The sequence below is a fragment of the Sus scrofa genome, chromosome 3 (assembly GCF_000003025.6).
Source record: "Sus scrofa isolate TJ Tabasco breed Duroc chromosome 3, Sscrofa11.1, whole genome shotgun sequence".
Classification (NCBI taxonomy): Eukaryota; Metazoa; Chordata; class Mammalia; order Artiodactyla; family Suidae; genus Sus; species Sus scrofa.
The window spans coordinates 41,189,308-41,210,511 of record NC_010445.4 but is presented as its reverse complement, the minus strand read 5'-3'; the positions used below and the strand labels follow the sequence as shown (position 1 = coordinate 41,210,511).

Below are 21,204 nucleotides of genomic sequence, written 5' to 3'. Positions count from 1 at the left end.
GAGCTGCAAGGAGGGCCCTCTCAGCACTGGGGGTGCTGAGGCAATGCAGCAGGTTCTGGAGGCTAGTGGGGCTCTGGGAGGGTCTGGTCCCCAGCTCGGCTGCACCAAACAAGTTTCTGCTGACCAAGAATGAGGCCACTGCCTCTGCTCTGACACTGGGGGCACAGCCCCTGTCTTGGTCTGGAACCTACAGGGTCCATTTGCCTGGGAGGTTGTGGGGAGGGGCCTCTCACTGCACCAGGCAAGGCCACAACCAGGAAGGGGATGGGGGAACAGCTTCCCCTGTGCCTGGCTGGGCCCTTGACCATGGGGGCCTGTTTGTCGGCCGGCCAGCTGGCCCTACCAACAGTCCGTCTAGTCCCTGCCCTGGTCCTGCAGGGGTGACAGCCCAGCCGGGGTGGGAGAACATGTGACAGAAAACCATTGAAAATGCAAGCAGGGCAGTGCCAGGCCACTGCCCAGGAAGCGCTTCCTGGAGAGCTGCTCACAGAAGGGGCCCAGGTGGAGGTGCCCAGAGTGCGGGAGGGACCTGTGCCGCTCATGTCCCAGCCCAGAAGCAGTCTGGTGGAAGTCCCCCAGGGCAGATCCTGTCTTGACCAGGGCCCTGCCCCTCCCTGGAAGGAGATGCTCCTGCTCTCTCCCTACTCCCTAGCACTGCAGCGGGCTGGAAAGAACCTCGCCCATCAGGTCTCACGGCTCACCTTTGGCCGTTTTTCTCGTCGGCTCACCTTTGGCCGTTTTTCTTGTCGGGAGGTTATAGGGCTGTGGACACCACCTCTGACCCAGCTGCCTCAGGCAGTGCACAGGGAAAGGGCCTGGGAGGGAAGGGGACCTGCAGTCACTGAGCCACCAGCGGGACTTGGCCCTTGAAGGCAGAAGGGGACCGCAAACCACTCTCCTTGAATCTCTTGGTAGAGGGGGCTTTGCTTCTGTGTTTCCTGCGTGGCTTGTGCCCTTTCCGGCTCCCCAAGCTCCTCTGAATGCCAGGGCCCCCGGAGCTCCGCCCTCTGAATCCCCACTCCCCACTGCAGCCTCGCCCTGCTTCAGTTGCTGCGGTAAAACCGCTGACACCGATCCGTTTTTCCGAGGGTCTTGCTGCCTCCCGGGCACTTAGGCGACGCAGGGCGGGGGTCCTGGAAGCAGCGCCTACCCTCAGTCCGCGGCTGCTGGGTATGAGAGTGACCTCAGACTACCCAAAGTGCAGGGAAAGGCTCTGAGCAAACAGGGCCGGGTTCTGCTCGGAGGCCCCCCCGCGGCTTCCTCCCTGCCTGGCGCTGGGCTGCGCGTGTGCCTCACTCCGTCCTTCCAGCGGCTCGGGGATACTGGTTCCCCGATGGCCCAGAAGAAACTGGAGCTCTGGCAAGCAACCTGCCCGGGTCACAGAGAGTGGCGCGGCCGTGGTCAGCGCAGGTCGATCCCAGCGAAACCGAAACAGGACCGGGAAGCCCTTGCGGGCCGGAAGAGGCAGACAAGTCGAGAGGGGACCCGGGAGGGAGGGGGCGGTTCTGCGAGCAGGCCCAGCGCAGCGCAGGGGCCCGGGAGGGGTCCGGGGCCGCAGCCCCTCGCCGCCCGGCACAGCAGCAGCCGGAAGCGCCGCGACCGGGGCGGGGGGGTGTGAAGCCCCGCCCCTCCCTACCGCGCCGGGCACTCTGGGAGTTGTAGTCCCGGTCGCGTCCACGGCACGCCGTGCCTCCCGTTTTCCGGCTCGGGCGCCTACCTCGGCGCTCGCGGTCGGCTCGGCCCGGGAAGTCGGAGGGCGCCAGTCGAGGCGGCTGAGGGCCACCGCCCCGGACTCCGCCTCCCGGCCTGCCTCGCGCGCCGCGCCGCCTTGTGGGAGCGGTAGTCCGGGCGCGCGATTCACAGCGCCGCGTGCGCCCCGGGCGCGCCGTAGCCTTGGGGCCCCGGCCGGGCGCTACGCTACGGAGGCGGCGCAGGGAGAGGCGCGGGCCGGGCCGGGCCGGGTCGGGCCGGGTCGAGACGCTTGCCGGTTCCGCCACTCAGCGCGGGAGGCCGTCGGGGCAGCGCGCCGGCGGCAGAGGGCCCGCCTGCCCTCCGAGAACAAGTTGTGGGCCGACCGGCGCAGGCGAGCGGGCCCGGGCCGCGGGGACTGAGAAGGCGCCGCGGGGTTGCGGAGGTGAGTCTCGCCGCCCGGGCCGGGCCGGGCCGGGCCGGGGGGAGCGGCCTGGCCCCTCGTGGGGCCGGGACCGGCGGGCGGCGCCCCCTGGGCATTGGTCCGGCACGACCGGGCTGGGGACGCTGCCCGAGGGAGAAGCCGGCGGGACCTGGGGGACCAGACAGCGAGAGACCAGCCAGGGTGCTGTGGACACAGGAGGCGGCCTGAACCTTTCCTGCCCTTGAGTGCCCTTATCTCCGGGCAGTGTCCCGTCCCCGGCTGCGTTCGGGATGTGTCCCGCGGTGGCCCCGCGGAGTGGGAGCGCGGGCGCGCCTTGTGTGCCCACTGGCCGGCCACCACAGTTCGTTCTCCCGTCCCTCTCCTGGCGCTGGAGCGAACCGAGAAGTTTTCCACAGGGGCCCTGAGAGGATTTGCCAGGCTGCACGGCGACCCTTCACGCTCTTCTTGCTGCCCACAAGAGGGGCTCTTCTGGTCCTCACCAGCGCACCCCTGTTGTGTGGTCAAGTGACTGGGCTTGTTTGGAGGAGGTGGGGGCGCCTCCTAACACGCAGGAATTTGGGACCAGACTGCAACCACAGGATCCCAGTGAGTCCAGGCCTGGGAGTTTGGGGTCCGGTGGCTCTGAGCGGCCGTGTCCTGGGGGGACACGGGCCTCCGCCGAGTGCTAAGTAGGTTCGCACCCCTCCTGGGAGCCCCTCCCCTGTCCCGGCCTGGGGGCTGTGTGAGCCACCGTCAGGAGGGTGCCCCTGATCCCCTTCTGCCGCTAGAGGCTGGGCTGCCCTAGGAGGTGGGGTAACGCGATCCTGCCATTTCTGGGTGACTTTCTCGAGTGCGGGGAGAGGCTAGTGTTTCCCTGGCCCAAGTCCCTGGGGAGGCCCCCGTGGACTGGGAACCCCGAGCCTGGCTGCTGGGAGTGGGTCTTGCGAGAGGTTGGGCTCGACTGATTTCCTCTCAGGTCCTTCTGCTCCTGGCAGGAGCTCCCCTCTTCCCTTCTGCAGCTGCTTCCCCTGAGCAGACAGGCTGGTGACCCCGTGACCTACTGAGAGCCAGGCTTAACCCCCGCCCCGCCACGCTGGGCCCAGGGCTCAGTGACTGCCTGGCTTTAGACAGGGACCTTCCGTCTTGGATCCCGTTTCTCTCCTTTGAGCCGCCCAGACCCAGGACTCTGAGGGCAAGAGGCGGAGGGCCCTGCAGTCCTGCCCCCCAGGGGTGGCTCGGAGCCCTGCCCTTCTTGACGGTGGGCTCTGCTGGAGGCCCTGCACCCAGCTCTCTGGACCCGTCTCTTGGGCCGCACTCTGCGGAGCACCTCCTCACGGAGGCCATGGGGCGGCCGTGGCTGCTGGGGCCGCGCGTCCAGGTCTGGGTCGCTGACTGTTCACCTCGTGTACATGGAGTTGGGAAGAAGGACTCAGCTGCCCTAGAAATCCGCAGAAACTGTGGCTCCTTCATGGGTCTTTGCTGGTCAGTGGAGAGCCTCAGGGCTGTGCCCAGACCCCATCCAAAGGTACCTCCTGCCCCCGAGGGGCACCAAGGGGACTTGGATCAGCTGGTTCCTTGCCCTGATCTTCTGCTTGGATTTCTGGCACCTCTGGCCCTTGCCACCCATTACCCCTGTCCCCACGCAGGGACTTGGCTCCCTCTCCCTCTGCCAGGCTCGCAGGGATACGCAGGTTCCTACCTCCCCCCACCACCACCCTGTCCTGCTCTGCCAAGAATGCCCAGCAGGCCTGTGCTGTTGCTTTGGCCATCCCCAGCTCCCCCTGTGCCCTACACAGCCCGTCCAAAGGTGAAGTGGTCAGCGAGCATCCTGTCAGCTGCCCGCCTGTAGGCAGCTCTGGTGACCCCGCTCTGACCTCAGAGGGGAGCCCCCAAAGTGGTTGGGACTGGCACCCACAGCCTCTCCGGGATGGGGGGGCTCGCTGGTCTCCACCTGCTTCGAATGAGCTGGAAGGCGGCTGTGCGAGGAGTTCGGGCTTGGGGGCCAGCCCAGCCTCACCCTCTCACTGTCACTCTGGGTCAGCTGTGGCTTAAGGTGGGGTCCCAGTGGAGGCTCATGCTGGTGCCGGCAGGACAGTGCAGGGAGCAGGGGCTGTGGGAGGGCAGCTGGGGGCCTCCTGATGCCTGAAGGACGTGCTGTCCCTTGGGCGAGGACTTTTCCGGGGCACCCGGGGTGGACCGAGTGGACGGCCCGGCCTCGCTCCCTGTCCTTGCCGCAGCATCTCACTTGGGCGGCTGCCCACACCCTGCTCTCTGCTTCCCTGGGGTCAAGGGCTGCACCCCCTCTCCCTTGGGGCCGAGCTGGACGGTGCTGGCAAATATCAGGAGGAAAACAGGTCGATAGAGGCTTCACTTGGGCCGAGTCACCTTGTGTGTGTGTGTGCGTGTGTGTGTTTCAAGGAGGGCAGCCACGCTGGCCCGGTACAGACCCAGAGCAGCCGAAGCCCTCCTGCCCAGCCCCCGGGGGCTGCCCGGCTGCTGCGCTGCGGGGGGAGCTGGAGGCTCCGGTGCCCTCGTGTCCCTGTGAAGTGCCCCTGCCCCTGCCCCACCCCCGTGCCCGAGGTCACAGGCAGCCTAGAGCAGGGCTCTGCCCCTCCACCGCCTGGCAGACAGCAGTGCTGGGGCGAGAGCACTCGCCCCGTAGCCTCCCCTCGATTCCTCTGTAAACACGGAAGTGGAAAGTGAAGCGTGGTGGCGTCCTTGGCTGCCGACAGTAACTTCCTCTTTTCGGCATCTGACTGAAGGGTACACCTCCAAAGCCAGGGCATCCGGGGACCCGTTCCCCTCTTGGAGGCAGCCCCCGGCCTCCGTGGCAGCAGACGGCCCCTCACCTGTGGCTTGGTCTTGCGAGGCCCCAAAAGCAGAGCAGACGCTGCCTGACACCTGCCAGTCGCTTCCTTTGCGGGTGCCAGTGGGGCCACAGAGGCTCCTTGAGCCCTGGCCACTACTGGACCCTTTGGGGCCGAGGTGCTGGGCAGACAGAGAAGCCCCAAAACACCAGGCAGAGCGGCCGGCTGCCTTGGCGCGCACGCGGGCCGGACAGCAGGCAGTGCTGGTGCCCATGCTGTTCACAGACCTGGCTCTTAGGGGCGGTTTGTAACGATTTCCAGCAGGACCTCGACACTCCCTCTCTGAAGAAGACTGCCGTGCTGTCGTGGGGTGTTAGCCTGGCGGGCTGTTCCCTGCGCCTGGGGGGGGCAGGGGTGTGCCCTGAGGGCATTGGAGTGGCCGGGTGGCACCAGCACCTGGGTCCGGATGAGTCTCCATGGCTCCTGGCTGCTCGCCCAGAGCCCTGCCGCACCTGGGCACCTTTCCCCGGTGGCCCCAGACACAGGCAAAGCCAGGCTGAGGGAGGCCTTGGACCTGGCGCCGAGGCGCCACTGAGTCAGGCCACCCCTACCCCTGGGGCCTCCAGCCTCGTCTCACAGGAGAGGGAGCAGCTGTAGCCTCTAAAGGGGCGTGGTCCCCAGCCACCTCCCGCAGGATGAGGAACAGAGCCCTGCAGCAGAGTCCCCGTGGCCCCAGGCCTGGACCGCACGTGGCGGCACCACGGTGGACTCTGGCTCCACTTGCTGATGAGCCTGGGCCGGGCTCCAGAGCCTCCCCCGAGGGCGGTGCCCTCTGCGCAGACGTGCTCTTCGCACATTGAGCCTGAGCACCAGCTGGGGGCCGCTCCTCAGAAGTCTATTCACGACTCCAGACCCCTGCCTCGACCAAGCCTGAGGCCGGGGGCCGCCGTCCCGCTGTCCCAGGTGTGCCGCAAGGCAGACGTGTCTCCTGCCCCTTGGGTGTCCTTCAGGGGACGCGCTCGCTGTGCGGGGCAGGGGAGGTCAACGTCGGGCCTCCTGGGGAGGGTCCCAGCCTGGTTTCTGGAGGGGACCTAGAAGGGTGGCACCTGGGGCTTCCTCTGTGCCCCATCCCGGGCTGGTTTCAGGCTGCCTGGTGCTGCGATGGGGAGAGGGGAGAGGTGAGGCGCTCTGTGCTCGTGCCCACAGAATTCCCGAGAGCCCCCAGCTGAAGGGGACGGGCATGGGGTCCTGGTCTCTGCTGGTGTTGGCTCACCCCGTCCTCAGCCAGGCGACTCAGCCAGCCCTGCCCCACTTCCTGCCTCTCGTGTCACAGGGCCCAGGGGCAGTGGGAGGAGGTGAGCGGGTGAGGCCATTGGGGTGCTGCCCCCGGCACCCTGCCTGCCACCCTCAACAGGCACGCCCCACCAGTGTTCTGAGGAGGGGTCACCCTCGGCACTGGGAGGGCCCCTGCTGTCCTCTAAGGCACCGGGCAGAGGGTGCTGGGGAACAGGAGTCCGGTGGGACCGGATCCAGGCCAGCGGCCCCTTCCAATGTAGGGCAGGTTCTCCAACGAGAGCCAGGAGGAGCCGGCGTGGCCGCGGGCGGCGGGGCACCTCCTCCTGCAGCACCGGCCCCTCGTGCCGACGGAGGCGGGCGTCGCCAGTGTGCGTGCTCGGTCCTCTGCCTGCGGCTCTGCGCCCTCAGAGCCCTGACCTGGTTCTGGTGCCACTCAGCGCGTGGGAGAGGCGGGCGTGCTGGGAGCAGGGCCCACGGGGGGCTGGCCGTCGCCCCCGGTAGAGGAAGACCTGGTGCCCGGGCCCAGGCGGAGGTGGCACGGGTGGTTTGGACGTGCGGGTGAGGTGGGTGCGCGCTCGCGCTCGAGACGCCCGCCTGTTCCCCACGTTTCTCCTCGGGCCGCTGGGCTTGGAGATGACCTGCGTGGCCTCCTCAACGGCACTCCTGCTGGCTGGCCCTCCGGCCAGGTGCAGGCAGCCATGTGCGCTTGCGGGCTGCTGCAGCCTCTGCCCCCCCCTCGGCTCCGGTCGTGCTAGGCAGGGCTGGCCCGAGTGGAAGGGGACTTTGGGAGTCACCGAGCCCATGGGGGCCTTGCCGCTCTGCCCCACCCGGGTCCCCTTGCGTCTGCACGGTACTGCTGCGGGGCCTCAGCCCATCTGACCGAAGCCCTCTGCAGAGGCACCCAGACTCCTCCCACTGCCAGAGCCCCGTGAGCCCCTCTCTGGCGTGGGCGCCCACAGCCCACCCATGTACAAGGACACGTCCCCCCAAGTCCACCCCCGCCGCCGGCCCGAGTCCAGGGGTCTTATTTGGAAGCAGGGAGAAGGGGGTCACTGGGCGACCTGGGGGTGGGGGCGAGGCTGCTCTGCAAGAGAGCCACGCAAACAACCACGCTGGCCCAGCGCCCGGTCCTGGCACCGCCCTGAACCTGACTGGGACCTGCTTCGTTCGCTGGGAGGTGCCTCTGGCCCCCCGCCCCTCGGAGGGCAGGCCCTCACGGCCCCAGAGGCCTGGCTGCCTCCCGGGTCCCTCCCCTGGCACCTGGCCTTCTCCGGGAGGCCCGTGGGGGTGACTCCGACGCCTCCCTGTGGCTGCGGGCAGCCCCTGGTGCCCCTACCCGAGGCTGTCCTGCCAGGGCTCGCTCTCTTCCCTCACGTTCCTTTTTCCTGGTCGGACGCCCCGCACTGGGTCCTCTTCCTCTAAGGCCGACACCCTTTTTGGAGGCCAGCGAGCACGGCACGGCTGCCAGCCAAGGGCCACGGCCCGCTCCGAGCTCTCCTCTGCCGCCCGCGGCCGCCTGTGGGCTGGGAACCTGTCAGGGCTCCCGGGCTTGGTGCCCGCGAATCACGCTGTCTCTTCTCTCTCTATTCTCTCTGTCATTTCTGTTGTCCTGTGACTCGGACCAGCGCGGCCGCCCTGTCTCCAGCGAGGGTGCCCTCCTCATGCTCCACCTCGCCCACCGCCGCCGGCCACATGTGACCAGGCCCGGCTCTCAGCGTGGCCACCGTCGCGGGGGCCATGGGGAGCTCCGCCTCCTCGCTGGCCGCCGAGACAGAGTCCGACCACGGCTTCCCCGGGGGGCCGCCCTACCCGGGGCCCCCGGCAGCGGCCGGCTGGTGTAGGAGTGGCCCCGGGGGGCATGTGTGGGGCAGCTCCCTGGTCACCCGGCAGCACCAGCCCCCACGTCCCCGGGCCCGAAGGTAAGAAGGCGGGGAGCGGGTGGCCCGGAGGGGCGGGCGCCGCTGTCAGGCACCTCTTCCTCTGCAGAGGGGCTGTCAGAGAAGTCGGGGCCCCTGTTCCCCAGGGGCGGCCTCTGGGGACCCCCTTCTGCCAGGGGCCCGAGGCTCTGAGGTTGCTCGCTCCACAGAGAAGGCATGGGACTCCAGCCCCGCTCTGGGCCAGGCTGCGGGTCTGTGCCGGGCTGGTCGGAGGTGGTTGGCCCGGGCCGTGCTGTCCGTGCCAGACAGAGCCGGAGCTTCTTGCGGGGGGGGGGGGGCATGCTCCCCAGATGCCAGCTTGCTTTCCGTGGGATTTGGGGCCCCCCGCCTGTGTGTGGTGCCCCTGCTCTGACGTGGAGACACACACAGGGGAGCAGAGGGCACCGTGGGTCCCGCTGGCAGACCGCTACGAGCCAGCTCCTCCTGCTGCAGCTGCAGCCGGACTCGGCCCCCTGGGTCACACGGCGAGCTTCTCGCGGGAGCCGCTGTGGGGCAGCCTGGGCGGGCTGGGCTCCGACGTCCCCACCGCCACCTGTCCCTTGGCCTCACTGGAGGGAGAGGTGCCCGGTGTGCAGCGGACAGTCAAGGTCCACAGACCTTGGGCCGGGGCGGTACTTTCTCTCCTGGGCATCCAGGCAGTCCTCCGCCTCCGTCTCCCAGCCCCCAAGGCTGTCGAGGCGGCCAGCAGGCAGGCGGGAGCAGGACCAGCCTCCTGGGGGGCTGCAGGGCCATCGCCGAGGTCTCCACCGAGCTATGCTAGTGGACACAGTCCTGCGGGCTTGGATCCAGAGGGTCGGGCAGGATGCAGGCGGCAGGGGCGCGGCGAGCTCGTGGTCGGCCTCGTTCTTGTCATGGCATCAGAGACGCACTTTCCCTGCGCTCCCGAGTGAGCAGCTCGGTGGCTTTGGCCCATTCGGTTGTGCAGCCATCCCCGCGTCCCCCTTGCAGCATCTCTGCAACCGCGTCCCCTGCCCGCGTGCTGTCACCCCTGCTCCCTCCCTCCAGCCCCTGGCAACCCCTCACCCGCTCCTGATCTCTGGATGTGCCTGTCTGGACATTTCCTGTGGTGGGTGTCGCACGCTGTGGCCTTCGTGTCCACTGCTCGCACCGAGTGCTGTGTTTTCAGAGCTCACCCTGTTGTCTTGGGGGGTCCGTGCCCCTCCATTCTTGGCTGAGGGACACTCCACCGGGCGCAGCGGACCTGCTTGTTGGTGGATGAACGTTTGGGCTCTTGGCTGCTGGACTTTATGAATGTGCTGCTGTGGGCATTTGTGTTTTTGCGTGGATGTGTGTTTTCACGTCTCTAGGGTAGATTCTAGAACAGAATTGCCGGGGTTTATGGTTCAGTTCACGTCAACCTTTCTGAGAAACTGCCAGGCTGTCTCGCACAGCGGCTGGACCGTCTCCTGTCCCCCCCCTCCCCAGGCTGTGCAGGGAAGGCTCTGGTTCTCCCTCCCGCACTTGGGGTCCTGGCCTGCTGGTGTCAAGTGGTGGCACGGGCTGGTTCAGTCCGTGCGTCCCTGGTGGCCGGTGTGTTTACGCCTTTCTCCACGCACACTCGTCATTTTATTTCCAGGGGTTCGGGGAGCTTTTCAGGATGGGGTGCTGCTAGGGTCCTGCGGGAACCCAGACGCCCAGACCAGAGGGGGTCTGAAGGGACAGGCAGGCGGCGCTCTTCTGGGCCCCGGGCACCGCGAAGGGGCCAGCATGGCGGTGGCCCCGCTGCCCACTGAGAGCCTCCACATCTGGCGCCACCACCACCTCCAGGCCGGGGTCAGGAACCGTGTGGTTGGCCATCTGCAAGCCCTGGGCCTCCCCTGGGGACAGAGGCAAAGAGGACACCCCAAAGTTGGCTGAGGTGAGCCCGGAGAGAACGTACCTCAGAACCAGCAGGGCCTTGGCGGCTCGGTGGGCACATCCTGCCCCGAACCTGGCCTCGGGTTGGCGGCCTGGCCAAGGCCCTTGAGTGCGGACACCACTTACCCTTCAGCTTTCCTGGGAAGGACAAGGCTGGCCCCAGGCCTGGGCTGCGCCTGGGGTGGTGACAGGCCAACCCCTGCGACCCCGCTCGCTCGTGCCTCCCTTGCTCCCTTTGGCCCGGAGCTGAGTGTCTGGTTGCAGAGAATTGAGGGCAGGGCAGTGTTTGGTGTCAGCCTCCCCCTGGCCTGGCCTTTGCCCTAAGCAATAACCCAGTCGTTTCTTTTTATTTTTTTATTTTTTTATTTTTTTTGTCTTTTTCTTTTATTTATTTATTTTTTTAATTTTATTTTTTATTTTTTGTCTTTTTGCCATTTCTTGGGCCGCTCCTGCGGCATATGGAGGTTCCCAGGCTAGGGGTCTAATCGGAGCTGTAGCTGCCAGCCTATGCCAGAGCCACAGCAATGCAGGATCCGAGCCGTGTCTGCAACCTACACCACAGCTCATGGCAACACCGGATCGTTAACCCACTGAGCAAGGGCAGGGATCGAACCCGCAACCTCATGGTTCCTAGTCGGATTCGTTAACCACTGCACCACGACGGGAACTCCTCTTTTGTCCTTTTAGGGCCACACCCACGGCATACGGAGGTTCCCAGGCTAGGGGTCGAATCAGGGCTGTAGCCGCTGGCCTACACCACAGCCACGGCAACACGGGATCCGAGCCGCGTCTGCGACCTACACCACAGCTCACGGCAACGCCAGATCCTTCACCCACTGAGTGAGGCCAGGGAGCGAACCCGCAACCTCATGGTTCCTAGTCGGATTCGTTTCCGCTGCGCCACGACGGGAACTCCTGACCCGGTGGTTTCTTAGCGCGTGGCTCCCCGTGTCCGCGGCTCAGGGTGGTCTCTGAGCGGTGTCGTGGAGCTTGGGCATGTTTGTGTCGAGGCTCGGGTTTACCTGGGCTCCCCGTCGTAGTCTCGTTTTCCAGCTTTGTCCGGTGCTCTGACCTCAGCTTAGGCCCTCTTGGCATCCAGGTCCTAGGCCCCCGGCGCGTCAGGGGGACTGTGTGAGGACCCAGGGTGTGGGGACCAGAGTAGGAGAGGGCCAGGGCCCCTCAGGCCAGCCCCTGCTCAGGACACCTGGTCACTGACCCCCAAGCCACTGCGTCTCACCACCTATGGCATCAAGGTATGGACAGAGGTGCAGGCCGCCGTGACTCTGCCAACCTGCCTTGTGTCCTGGGGTCCCAGGTGTGGCCTCATGTTTATCTGGGCCAGAGAATGGCCGTGGGGTCGTGGGGGTGGACGTGAGCTGGGTTCCCGCCTCCTCCAGGCTCCGCTCAGCTGCCTGGCCCACTGCAGCTGAGGGCAGGTATGTCCCAGGAGGGCCCTGGGACCGCCTGTCCTGAGCTTGTCCCTGGGACCCCACCCAGCAGCCGGTGGCAGGTGGTCTTCACAGGGTCAGGCCAGCTCTGCAGGCTCACGTAACCAGGCTGGGCGGGGACACAGAGCAGGTGGCCATCCTCCAAGCCCGGGGCCCAGCTTGTGGTTGCCCATGATGCACGCGTGCTCGTGCCCTGCCCGTGGGCCCTTCTCCGGGGTTGGGGGGATGCCCCTGTCATCTCCAGGCAGAGTCCTTCGGCTTTCGGCAGCATGGAGGCGGAGCCCGGAGCTGACCCGGCCCCCGTGAGCCCCAGCCGCGTGGCCCGGAAGGCGGCTCCGTGGTCAGCTCTGAGTGCTGCACAGGCAGCTTCTGTTGTTTTTACTAAGAGACAGGACTTCTTTCTTCCTGAAGGGTTGGGCACAAACATAGCATCAGAAGCACCAGCTCCGTGCCTTGTTGTAAAGAACAATTGATTTTTCTGCCAAGCAGAGCAGCTGCAGTGCGTGTAGGAGAGGGTGTTGCGGGGTGTAGACGCCTCCCGCACCCAGATCCGCCCTCCAGAGGCCAGGTCTGCCCGCCCCCGAGGCCCCTGGAGCTGAGAGCCTCCCGTCCCCTCCTCAGCCCCAGGAACCTCCAGGCTTCTGCCTGCCTCTGGGTTTGCCTATCCAGCTCGTTGCCTGTGTTTCATTCACACACGTGAGGCTTGTTGTCTTTCGGGGCCCATCCGTTCTTGGGGACCAAGTGATCCGTGTCTCCTTTATCCACTTATTCAGTGACAGTACCTGGGTCCTTTCCACCCTGACTGTTGTGAGCAGATCTGCTTTGAGTGTGTGTGTGTGAGAGAGAGAGAGTGCAGGTGTGTGTGAGTGCCTGCGTGTGTGTGTGAGTGCGTGCGAGTGTGTGAGTGGGTGGGTAGGTGTGAGTGCGTGCGTGTGAGTGCGTGGGTGTGGGTGGGTGTGAGTGCGGGTTGGTGGGTGTGAGTGTGTGTGAGTGCGTGGGTGTGGGTGCGTGAGTGTGTGAGTGCGTGGGTGGGTGTGAGTGCGTGGGTGTGGGTGTGTGAGTGCCTGTGTGTGTGTGAGTGAGTGCCTGTGTGTGTGTGTTGGGGGGTGTTTGTGAGAAGAGCACCAGGTCTCACGTGTGTAAAGCACATTCCTGGGGTGGGCCTGCTGCCTCGGGGGATTCTGTTTACCTTTCCGAGGAAGCCTCGGGGGATTCTGTTTACCTTTCCGAGGAACCGTCTGTGTTCCAGCACAGCGGGACCCCTGACAGTCCCGCCAGCCTCTCAGGGCAGCCCCAGCTTTCCCCGCATCCTCACCAGCGCCGTCCCCTCTGCCCCGTGGTCCTGGCCCCGAGCAGGTGCAAGGTCCTACCTCTTGGTGTGTCCCTGAAGTTGCCGACACTGGGCACCTTCTCACCAGCTCTGTATCTTTGTAGCACCTCTGCCCAGCCTTAAAGACAGGCTGTACGCTGTGTAGTCGGAAGGGCTTTTCATATATTCAGCTTTGGGGTTGGTGGGTTTTGAGTTCATTTCCTTCCTGTGCTGTGAGGTGAGGGCCCGGCATCACTCTTGAGCGTTTAGATGCAGTTTTCCCAGCACGGCTCGTTGCAAAGTCTTTTCCACCCAACGGCTCCGACCCGTGGGGAGTCAGCCTTGACGCGTGGGGAGTCGCTGACGGCCGCCTTCCCTTGCAGCCACACCCACTCGCCCGGGCCCATGGCTGCGGTTGGAGAGTGGTCCTGCGCCCGCTGCACCTTCCTGAACCCGGCCGGCCAGCGCCAGTGCTCCATCTGCGAGGCCCCCCGGCACAAGCCCGACCTGGACCAGATCCTGCGGCTCAGTGTGGAGGAGCAGAAGTGGCCCTGCGCCCGCTGCACGTTCCGCAACCTCCTGGGCAGGGCGGCCTGCGAGGTGTGCGGCTTTGCCCCGGAGCCCGTGCCCGGCACCTCCCTGCTGCCCGTCATCAACGGGGTCCTGCCCAAGCCCCCCACCATCCTGCTGGAGCCCCAGGGCGGCTGCAAGGAGGAGGCGGGGCCGGCACGGACAGCAGGGCCACCAGTGGCGGCGGCAGAGGGAGCGGGCGAGGGAGGCGGCTGGGCCTGCCAGCGCTGCACGCTGCACAACACGCCCGTGGCCAGCTCCTGCTCAGCCTGCGGGGGCCCCCGAAAGCTCTCGCTGCCCAGGATCCCTCCCGAGGCCCTGGTGGTCCCGGAAGTCGTGGCTCCCGCAGGCTTCCCCGTTGCGCCTGCCCCACCCCAGCCCGGGGAGGGCGCCGAGGCTGACCCTCCCTCCGCTGCTGTAGACCAGGAGCCCCCTGGGGGGCCGCCCTTCAGCCCCTTTTCACCTGCCCTCCAGAACAACCCTATGCCTCGCAGCCGCCGCGAGGTGCCCCCCCAGCTGCAGCCGCCCGTGCCTGAGGCCGCCCAGCCCCCACCCACTGCCGGCTCCAAGGGCCCCCCCCAAGGCCTGGGGCGGACCGGCGGGGCCTCTCGCCTGGCGGAGCTGCTCTCCGGCAAGCGGCTGAGCCTCCTGGAGGAGGAGGCTGCGGCCGAGGGTGGCCCGATGCTGCGCCCACCTGGCCCTGCCAGCCCTGCCCACTGCGAGGCTGGCGGGGCCATGCCGGGTGGCGACATCATCGACCTGGCCGGTGACACCGTGCGCTACACGCCCGCCAGCCCCTCCAGCCCTGACTTCACCACCTGGTCGTGTGCCAAGTGCACGCTCAGGAACCCCACGGCGGCCCCCCGGTGCACAGCATGCGGCTGCTCCAAGCTGCACGGCTTCCAGGAGCATGGCGAGCCCCCCGCCCGCTGCCCCGACTGCAGCGGGGACAGGGCCGGGCCCTGCTCAGTGCACAAGGCCGGCCGCCCCTTGCCCCCGGCGCCGTCCGAGCGCCCGGGCCAGTGGGCCTGCCCCGCCTGCACCCTGCTCAACCCGCCCCGGGCCAAGCACTGTGCCGCCTGCCACACCCCCCAGCTCCTGGTGGCCCAGCGCCGGGTGCCCCTGAGGCGCAGGGAGAGCATGCACGTGGAGAAGCGGCGGCAGACGGACGAGGGCGAGGCCAAGGCCCTGTGGGAGAACATCGTGGCCTTCTGCCGGGAGGTGTGTGCCGGCCCGAGCGAGGCCCCTCTGCGGCAGCCGTCCTTCCGCACTGCCCCTTCTCCAGCTGGGGGGCTGGGGGGGGTGGCGCTTCTCCTTCCATGTCCTTGAGGGTCCTTGACCCCGCCGTCCGCACTGCTGACTGCTTGGCTGGGCTGTCAGCTCCTGCAGACAGGGGTCCCGTGGGGAGGTGGGCGCAGATCCGGTGCTTCCTGCAGCCACCAAGACCTCTCATGTCCTTCCCGTGGTGCCGCGGGAGCCCCGAGCCCAGGGCCCCACCCACAGGGGCAGCTGCCCCCCACTTGCTGGGGCACCCAGAGGTGGGGGGCTGCACCATCTCCCCAGGGCTCCCTCACCTCCCGCCAACCCGTCACCAGCCTGCAGTGTCCCGCACAGGGTGGTGTGGGCTACATGAGGCCCCAGCCAAGCCATCCTCAGGGGTCAGGGGGCGGCGCACACACACCCACTCTTCCTTCTGGGGCACAGGCAGCAGGGTGCTCCTGTGGGGGTTGGGGGTCCAGTCCGGCCTGAACGTGTGGCCACGGTCTCTGCAGAACAGCGTGAACTTTGTGGACGACAGCTTCCCCCCCGGGCCCAAGTCTGTGGGCTTCCCTGCAGGCGACAGTGTCCAGCAGCGCGTGCGACAGTGGCTGCGGCCCCACGAGATCAACTGCTCTGTCTTCAGGGACCACAGCGCGTCCTGGTCCGTGTTCCACACTCTCCGGCCCTCGGACATCCTGCAGGGGCTCCTGGGGAACTGCTGGTGAGCTCGGGGCGCCCCCTCGGGGCGGGGGGGCCGGCGGGCCCACCCTGCTGTCCCTGAGCGCCGGCTTCACACAGGTTCTTGAGTGCCCTGGCGGTGCTGGCCGAGCGGCCAGACCTGGTTGAGCGGGTGATGGTCACGCGCAGCCTGTGTGCGGAGGGCGCCTACCAGGTGCGGCTCTGCAAGGACGGCACGTGGACGACGGTGCTGGTGGACGACATGCTGCCCTGCGATGAGGCCGGCTGCCTCCTCTTCTCCCAGGTGGCGCTGGCGGGCCGGGCGCGGGCCGGGCGCGGGCCGGGCGCGGGCGGGCCTCACAACTCCAGCCCTCCCTGCAGGCTCAGCGCAAGCAGCTGTGGGTGGCCCTCATCGAGAAGGCACTGGCCAAGCTGCATGGCTCCTACTTTGCCCTCCAGGCAGGGCGCGCCATCGAGGGCCTGGCCACGCTCACCGGCGCTCCCTGTGAGAGCCTGGCGCTGCAGGTCAGCTCCACTAACCCCCGTGAGGAGCCCGTTGACACTGACCTCATCTGGGCCAAAATGCTGAGTTCGAAGGAGGCTGGGTAAGAGGGACGGCCACGCTGGGGCCTGCAGTGGTGGGAGAAGCAGGGCCAGTGCCCTCGACCTGCACCCACATGTCACAAGGTGTTCCTGGCAGGGGCTGACCACAGCTGGGAGGCCTAGCTCCCCGTGCTGGGCCGGCCGTCCCACCTGCCCAGGTGGGGTGGGGAGCAGGCAGGATGCTGGCCATTGGCTCCGATCGAAAAGGCCTCTCCTGAGCTGGGCCCGTGGTGACCACGCACGCCCTCCTGGAGCTGCGAGGGACGGACCCCATGCCAGCCCCTGGTGGGAGCAGCCAAGTGAGGGGCGGTTTCTGAGCTCTGATGTGCTAGTGTCTGTGGGGGGGTCCAGGACCCCAGGCCTGGGAGAGGGGGTGCGTGGGCGCTCGGAGCTGTCCCTTGGTTGGGCCTGGGCAGTGTCGCAGCCCCACCCCCTCCAGAAGCTGCAGCCCTGAGCTGCAGGACTCGCCAGCCTCGCACCCCCTCTGAGGGACCCAGGCCCACCAGTTCACCTGCCCGGGCTCTCTGAGCTCTCAGCCAGTTCTTCCTCAGTCCCGTGTGCCTCACGGGGGTCTCCCAGGGATCCGCACCTCTGTGGGCATGTCCCCTCCCTGCTCCCTGGTCTCGAGGCTGCTGGTCACCAAGGGCTCCCTGGTCAGCAGGGCTCCACTGCCCACACAGGTTCCTCATGGGCGCCTCCTGCGGAGGCGGCAACATGAAGGTGGACGACGTGGCCTACGAGAGCCTGGGCCTGCGCCCCCGCCACGCCTACTCCGTCCTGGACGTGCGTGACGTCCAGGGCTCCAGGTAAGGGCTGGGCTGGGCCTGGACGGCTTGGGGTGCGGATGTGTGGTCGGGGGCCTGGGGGCCTGGGCGTGGCCTTCAGCCCCGTGGTCCACAGGCTTTTGCGCCTCCGGAACCCGTGGGGCCGCTTCTCCTGGAATGGCAGCTGGTCCGATGAGTGGCCGCACTGGCCAGGGCACCTTCGAAGCGAGCTCATGCCACACGGCAGCAGCGAGGGCGTCTTCTGGATGGAGTACAGCGACTTTGTCAGGTACTGGACACCGGGGGCGGGGCGGGTGACCTGTGTTGGCCCCAGCTCCCCTGGGAGCCTGGCATGCTGGTCCTGCCAGCTGGGGGGCCTGGGGGGTGCTTCTGCCCCCAAAGGTCTTGTCTGCGGGGCAGCGTTGGGGCCTGGCGCCCCCTGGTGCCAGCCCCGGGCAGCAGCCGAGACCAGGGCTTCTGAGAGACCCATCCCAAGAGATGCCTGCTGAGGTCGCAAGGCCCCAGGGACAGGCTGGGCCTGGAGCTGGGGTGAGGGTTGCTCAGTGGGGCCGGCCTCTCGCTGCCCAGGTACTTCGACTCCGTGGACATCTGCAAGGTGCACTCAGACTGGCAGGAGGCGCGGGTGCAGGGCTCTTTCCCCTGCTCGGCCAGCGGGCCCGTGGGCGTCACGGCCCTCACGGTGCTGGAGCGCGCGTCCCTGGAGTTCGCCCTCTTCCAGGAAGGCAGCAGGTGAGCAGAGCCGGGCCTGCCCGAGCCGGAGGCGGGGCCGGAGCGGGGTGGGCGGAGCCTGGCTGGCCCTGACCCCGCCCCCCGCCGCAGGCGCGCCGACTCTGTGGACAGTCACCTCCTGGACCTGTGCGTCCTGGTGTTCCGCGCGTCCTTCGGAGGCGGCGGCCGCCTGAGCCTGGGCCGCCTGCTGGCCCACAGCAAGCGCGCCGTCAAGAAGTTCGTCAACTGCGACGTGATGCTGGAGCCCGGCGAGTATGCCGTGGTGTGCTGTGCCTTCAACCACTGGGGCCCCGCGCCCGGCCCACCGGCGGCGCAGGGTGAGGCCCCACGCCCGGCCCCGGCCCCGGCCCCAGCCTGCTGGTGGCACCCTCGGCCCCGCCCGCGGCGCGCCCGGCCCCACGCCCGCCCCCGGCCGGCCTGCTGGCCTCACCCACCGCCCCCTCACAGCCTCCAGCCCCTCCACCGGGGTCCCCCGCGGCGCCCCGGAGCCGCCTGGCCACGTGCTTGCCGTGTACAGCTCGAGGCTCGTCATGGTGGAGCCTGTGGAGGCCCAGCCGACCACGCTGGCCGATGCCATCATCCTGCTCACGGAGAGCAGGGGCGAGCGGCACGAGGTGGGCGCCGTGGGTCTGGAGGGGGAGGGGGAAGGGGGCTGTGGGAGGGGGGGGCGCCCACCCACACCGGTACCGCCTGTGCCTAGGGCCGCGAGGGCATGACCTGCTACTACCTGACGCACGGCTGGGCGGGGCTCATCGTGGTGGTGGAGAACCGGCACCCTAAGTCTTACCTGCACGTGCAGTGCGACTGCTCTGACAGCTTCAACGTGGTGTCCACCCGGGGCAGCCTGCGCACCCAGGACAGCGTGCCGCCCCTGCACAGGTGGGCACCGCCCCCACCTCGCCGCCCACACCCCCCGCCCAGGCCCTCACAGGCGCCCCTCCCTCAGGCAGGTCCTGGTGATCCTGTCCCAGCTCGAGGGCAACGCCGGCTTCTCCATCACCCACCGTCTGGCCCACCGGAAGGCAGCCCAGGCCTTCCTCAGCGACTGGACCACCTCCAGGGGCAGCCACAGCCCCCCACTCACACCCGAGGTCGCTGGCCTGCACGGTCCCCGTCCGCTGTGACCTCCCTGCCCCCAGCTGCCTGCCCCCACACGCACTTTACGAGGGAGACCCCAACACAGGACGCTTGAACCAGAATCTCAGGACCCCCCCCCCCCCCAGGGACTGCCGGTGGCGGGGGCGGCTTCCCCTGGGCCTTCCTCCCTGCCCTCCCTCCTGTCCAGGGCCTCCCAGCCTCCACATGGAATACCTCCAAGTGGCCTCCAGCTCCAGGGGCTGTGTGCCAGCGCCTCTGACCAGCCGTCCTGGAGGTCTGGCTCGGACTCCCAGAGCCCAGGTGAGGCCCTGAGACCCGAAACCAAAATCTGGGCAGTTCAGAGGCTGAGACCCCAGGGCGAGAGCAGGGACCACCCCCTTTGTGGGGCGCAGAGGCCGGGACCCCAGAATGAGAGCAGGGACCACCCCCCCTTGTAGGGTATGAGATCAGGAGCCTTTTTCCCCAGTTGGCCCCCAGAACCCATCTTACCCTGACTCCTCACGAGGCAAGCCGGGGTCCCTGGAGTCCCAGCAGTGTGGCCCAGGAGGCAGGTGCCTGGCGACCTTGGGCTCTGGCAAGGGTGGGGAGGGACACTATGCAATGCCTGGCGCGCTAGTCAGGATCGAAGCCATGCCTGGCTGCGGTCGGGGCAGCAGGCCAGGTGAGCCCAGGCCAGCCCTGTGCTGGGTGAGGCGGGTGCTCGCCCTCCCCTGCCCTCTGCTGGGAACGAGAGTCTAGGAGAGACCCTGGGCCCGCCCTGCCTGGGCGCGCGCAGGCGCGGCCTCAAGCCCCGCCTGCCTCCGAAGCCCAGCATTCTCCCTGGGGTTGCTCAGCCCTGAGTTCCCTGTCCGCCTGAGGATGACGGAGGCCAGCTTCCCGGAGGCCCGCCCGGCCTCACTGCCCTGCGGCCCCCAGGCAGCGGGTGGCCCTGCCCGCAGCCCCTCACTTCCCGTGGGGCTCTGGGGGTGGGGGGCGGTTAGGCCCGGAGAAGCCCCCGGAAGCCCTAGACTCCCCCTCGGGCCTCCTTTGTACTCCTTGTACTCTGAGCTGTGAGTATTTTTAACCCTGTACATAGGGCAGCTCTTGTAACGCAGAGACTATTTTATCAGTTGTCAGCACCATCCCTGTAGGATGTCTCCATGGGTGTTTCCAGACTCAGGCTGCGACGGACCAAATAAAAATGTTTTGTTTTGTAAGGATCCTCGTCTGTCACCCCCTCCCAGGGGCGCCTGGTCCAAGGGCACAGCTGGGCCGAAGGGCACCCAGGCTCCCTGGGGCGGCTCAGCCAGCGCCCTGGGTCAGCCTCACAGGGAGCCTCTGGGGGCACCCTGCTCACCCGCCGCCTGCGCCCCAAGAAGGCCGGGGTGTCGGGGAGGGCTAGGCTCAGGCCAGACCGCTTGGTAGTTTACAGACTGCGCCCCATGAGGCCTTGGTCCCAGGCAGACAGAAGGACCAGACCGTATGTGGGCCCCGCTTCTCCCAGAAAGTCACCTGCCTCTGGCCCCCGGGGGGCAGAGGGCCGTCTGAATCCATCAGGCTCACCCTGCAGAGCAGATGGCGCGGGAGGCCGCGCAGGGAGAAAAGGTCACCCCGGCGGGTGGCTGCCGTGCCCCCCTCCCTCCCACCCACCCCGGTTCACAGGTGGTGGCGGAGGCGGGCACGCGCTTTGCAGCCTCTGCCTGGCCCCGGTGTGGCCGCCGGCCCCGGCGGGCGGGGCTGCCCCGCCGAGGGCGCGGAGCAGCAGGGCCCGGCGGTGGCGGCGGCGGAAGCGGCGGGTGTAAGAGGCCTGTCACCGGCCAGCCTATCGAATGTGAAAGCAATTAAAGCCACCAGCAGTGTTGGCTCCGGGCGGGCCCCGGGCAGCGGGGGAGCTGCCACAACACATCTCACCTCCGAGCCCGGAGCCGCCGCCCGCCGCTCCTCCGTGGCTGCGCGGCCGCGCTGGACCTTCTCCCGCTGGGGGCGGGGCGGGGGGGGGGGCGTAGGGTGAGGAGGCGCTGGGCACCCTCAGGGGAGTCCCTTCGTGGGGTCGGGGCCCCAGCCCCCGTGTGAGGAACGCACAGGGCCGCGCCACCTCCGCTGCGTCCCTCCCCCTCTGCCGGCTCCGAGCCTCCGGCCACCGGGGCTCCTCGGCCCGAGCCCACCTCCCTCCCCTCCTCTCCCTGGCCCCCCCGGCCCCCTGGCCCCCCCTGCCGGACCGGGTCCCCACGGCCCCTCCGTGTCCCTCGCCCAGGCCGCCCGGCGGCCGCAGCGGCCTGGCCTTCCCGAGGCGGGCGGTGGTGTGTTCTCACTTGTGAAGCGCCCTTGTCAGAAGCACTTAGTGTACAAATTAGCTGCGGCTTCCCGCCTCCTCCGCGGCTCTGGGCTCTGGGCGCCGAGGAGGCTCCTGCCCGCCCCAGGCGCCTGCCCACGACGGAGCAGCGGGCGGCCCGCCATCCAGCTCCTCTCCCGGGCTCCCGACCTTGACCTGGACGGGGGTGACCGCACGAGGCGCGTGGCCGGCGAGATCTCAGGGTCCCCCGCTCCAGGCGCGGCACCTGCATCTGCAGGGAGTGGTGGGACCGGCGCCAAGAGCCGTGAGGGACGCGCCCCAAGCAGCAGCGCCGAGTTTCTGCGGCCCCGCCCGCTGGCCGGCCTGCCACTCAGGCAGGGAAAATCGCCTGTGACAGGCCCAGGAAGGACGGGCCCCGGGGGCCGCGGAGAGACGCGCACAG

At 68.1% G+C, this 21,204-nt stretch overlaps 1 protein-coding gene across 7 annotated transcripts; it reads left to right on the top strand.

The window, feature by feature from the left end:
* Window positions 1,855–19,886, top strand: CAPN15 (calpain 15). 7 transcript variants are annotated; one of them, XR_002342468.1, is made up of 14 exons: window positions 1,902–2,134; window positions 7,842–8,135; window positions 13,151–14,558; window positions 15,110–15,318; window positions 15,396–15,579; window positions 15,657–15,880; window positions 16,559–16,684; window positions 16,779–16,931; window positions 17,231–17,392; window positions 17,483–17,709; window positions 17,840–18,006; window positions 18,093–18,271; window positions 18,339–18,790; window positions 19,600–19,683. XR_002342468.1 is itself a non-coding variant. In XM_021086915.1 (14 exons), the coding sequence occupies exons 2-14, from the start codon at window positions 7,954–7,956 to the stop codon at window positions 19,869–19,871; spliced, it is 3,606 nt and encodes a 1,201-aa protein (XP_020942574.1). In that variant the 5' UTR covers window positions 1,902–2,134; window positions 7,842–7,953; the 3' UTR covers window positions 19,872–19,886. The 7 variants fall into 7 exon arrangements, 6 of the variants coding, with proteins under 6 accessions (XP_020942577.1, XP_020942579.1, XP_020942574.1 ...); XM_021086915.1 differs by having other exon boundaries at window positions 18,678–18,790; window positions 19,600–19,886; XM_021086918.1 differs by having other exon boundaries at window positions 1,855–2,134; window positions 18,339–19,685.

What these genes read in the sequence shown, in the direction of transcription:
- CAPN15 (XM_021086915.1), top strand. Translation starts at nt 7,954, where the DNA reads ATGGGGAGCTCCGCCTCCTCGCTGGCCGCCGAGACAGAGTCCGACCAC. An exon ending in GCAGGGGCGAGCGGCACGAG is followed by an intron (nt 18,007 to 18,092) that starts GTGGGCGCCGTG and finishes GCCTGTGCCTAG; the next exon opens with GGCCGCGAGGGCATGACCTG. An exon ending in CTCGGACTCCCAGAGCCCAG is followed by an intron (nt 18,791 to 19,599) that starts GTGAGGCCCTGA and finishes CTATTTTATCAG; the next exon opens with TTGTCAGCACCATCCCTGTA.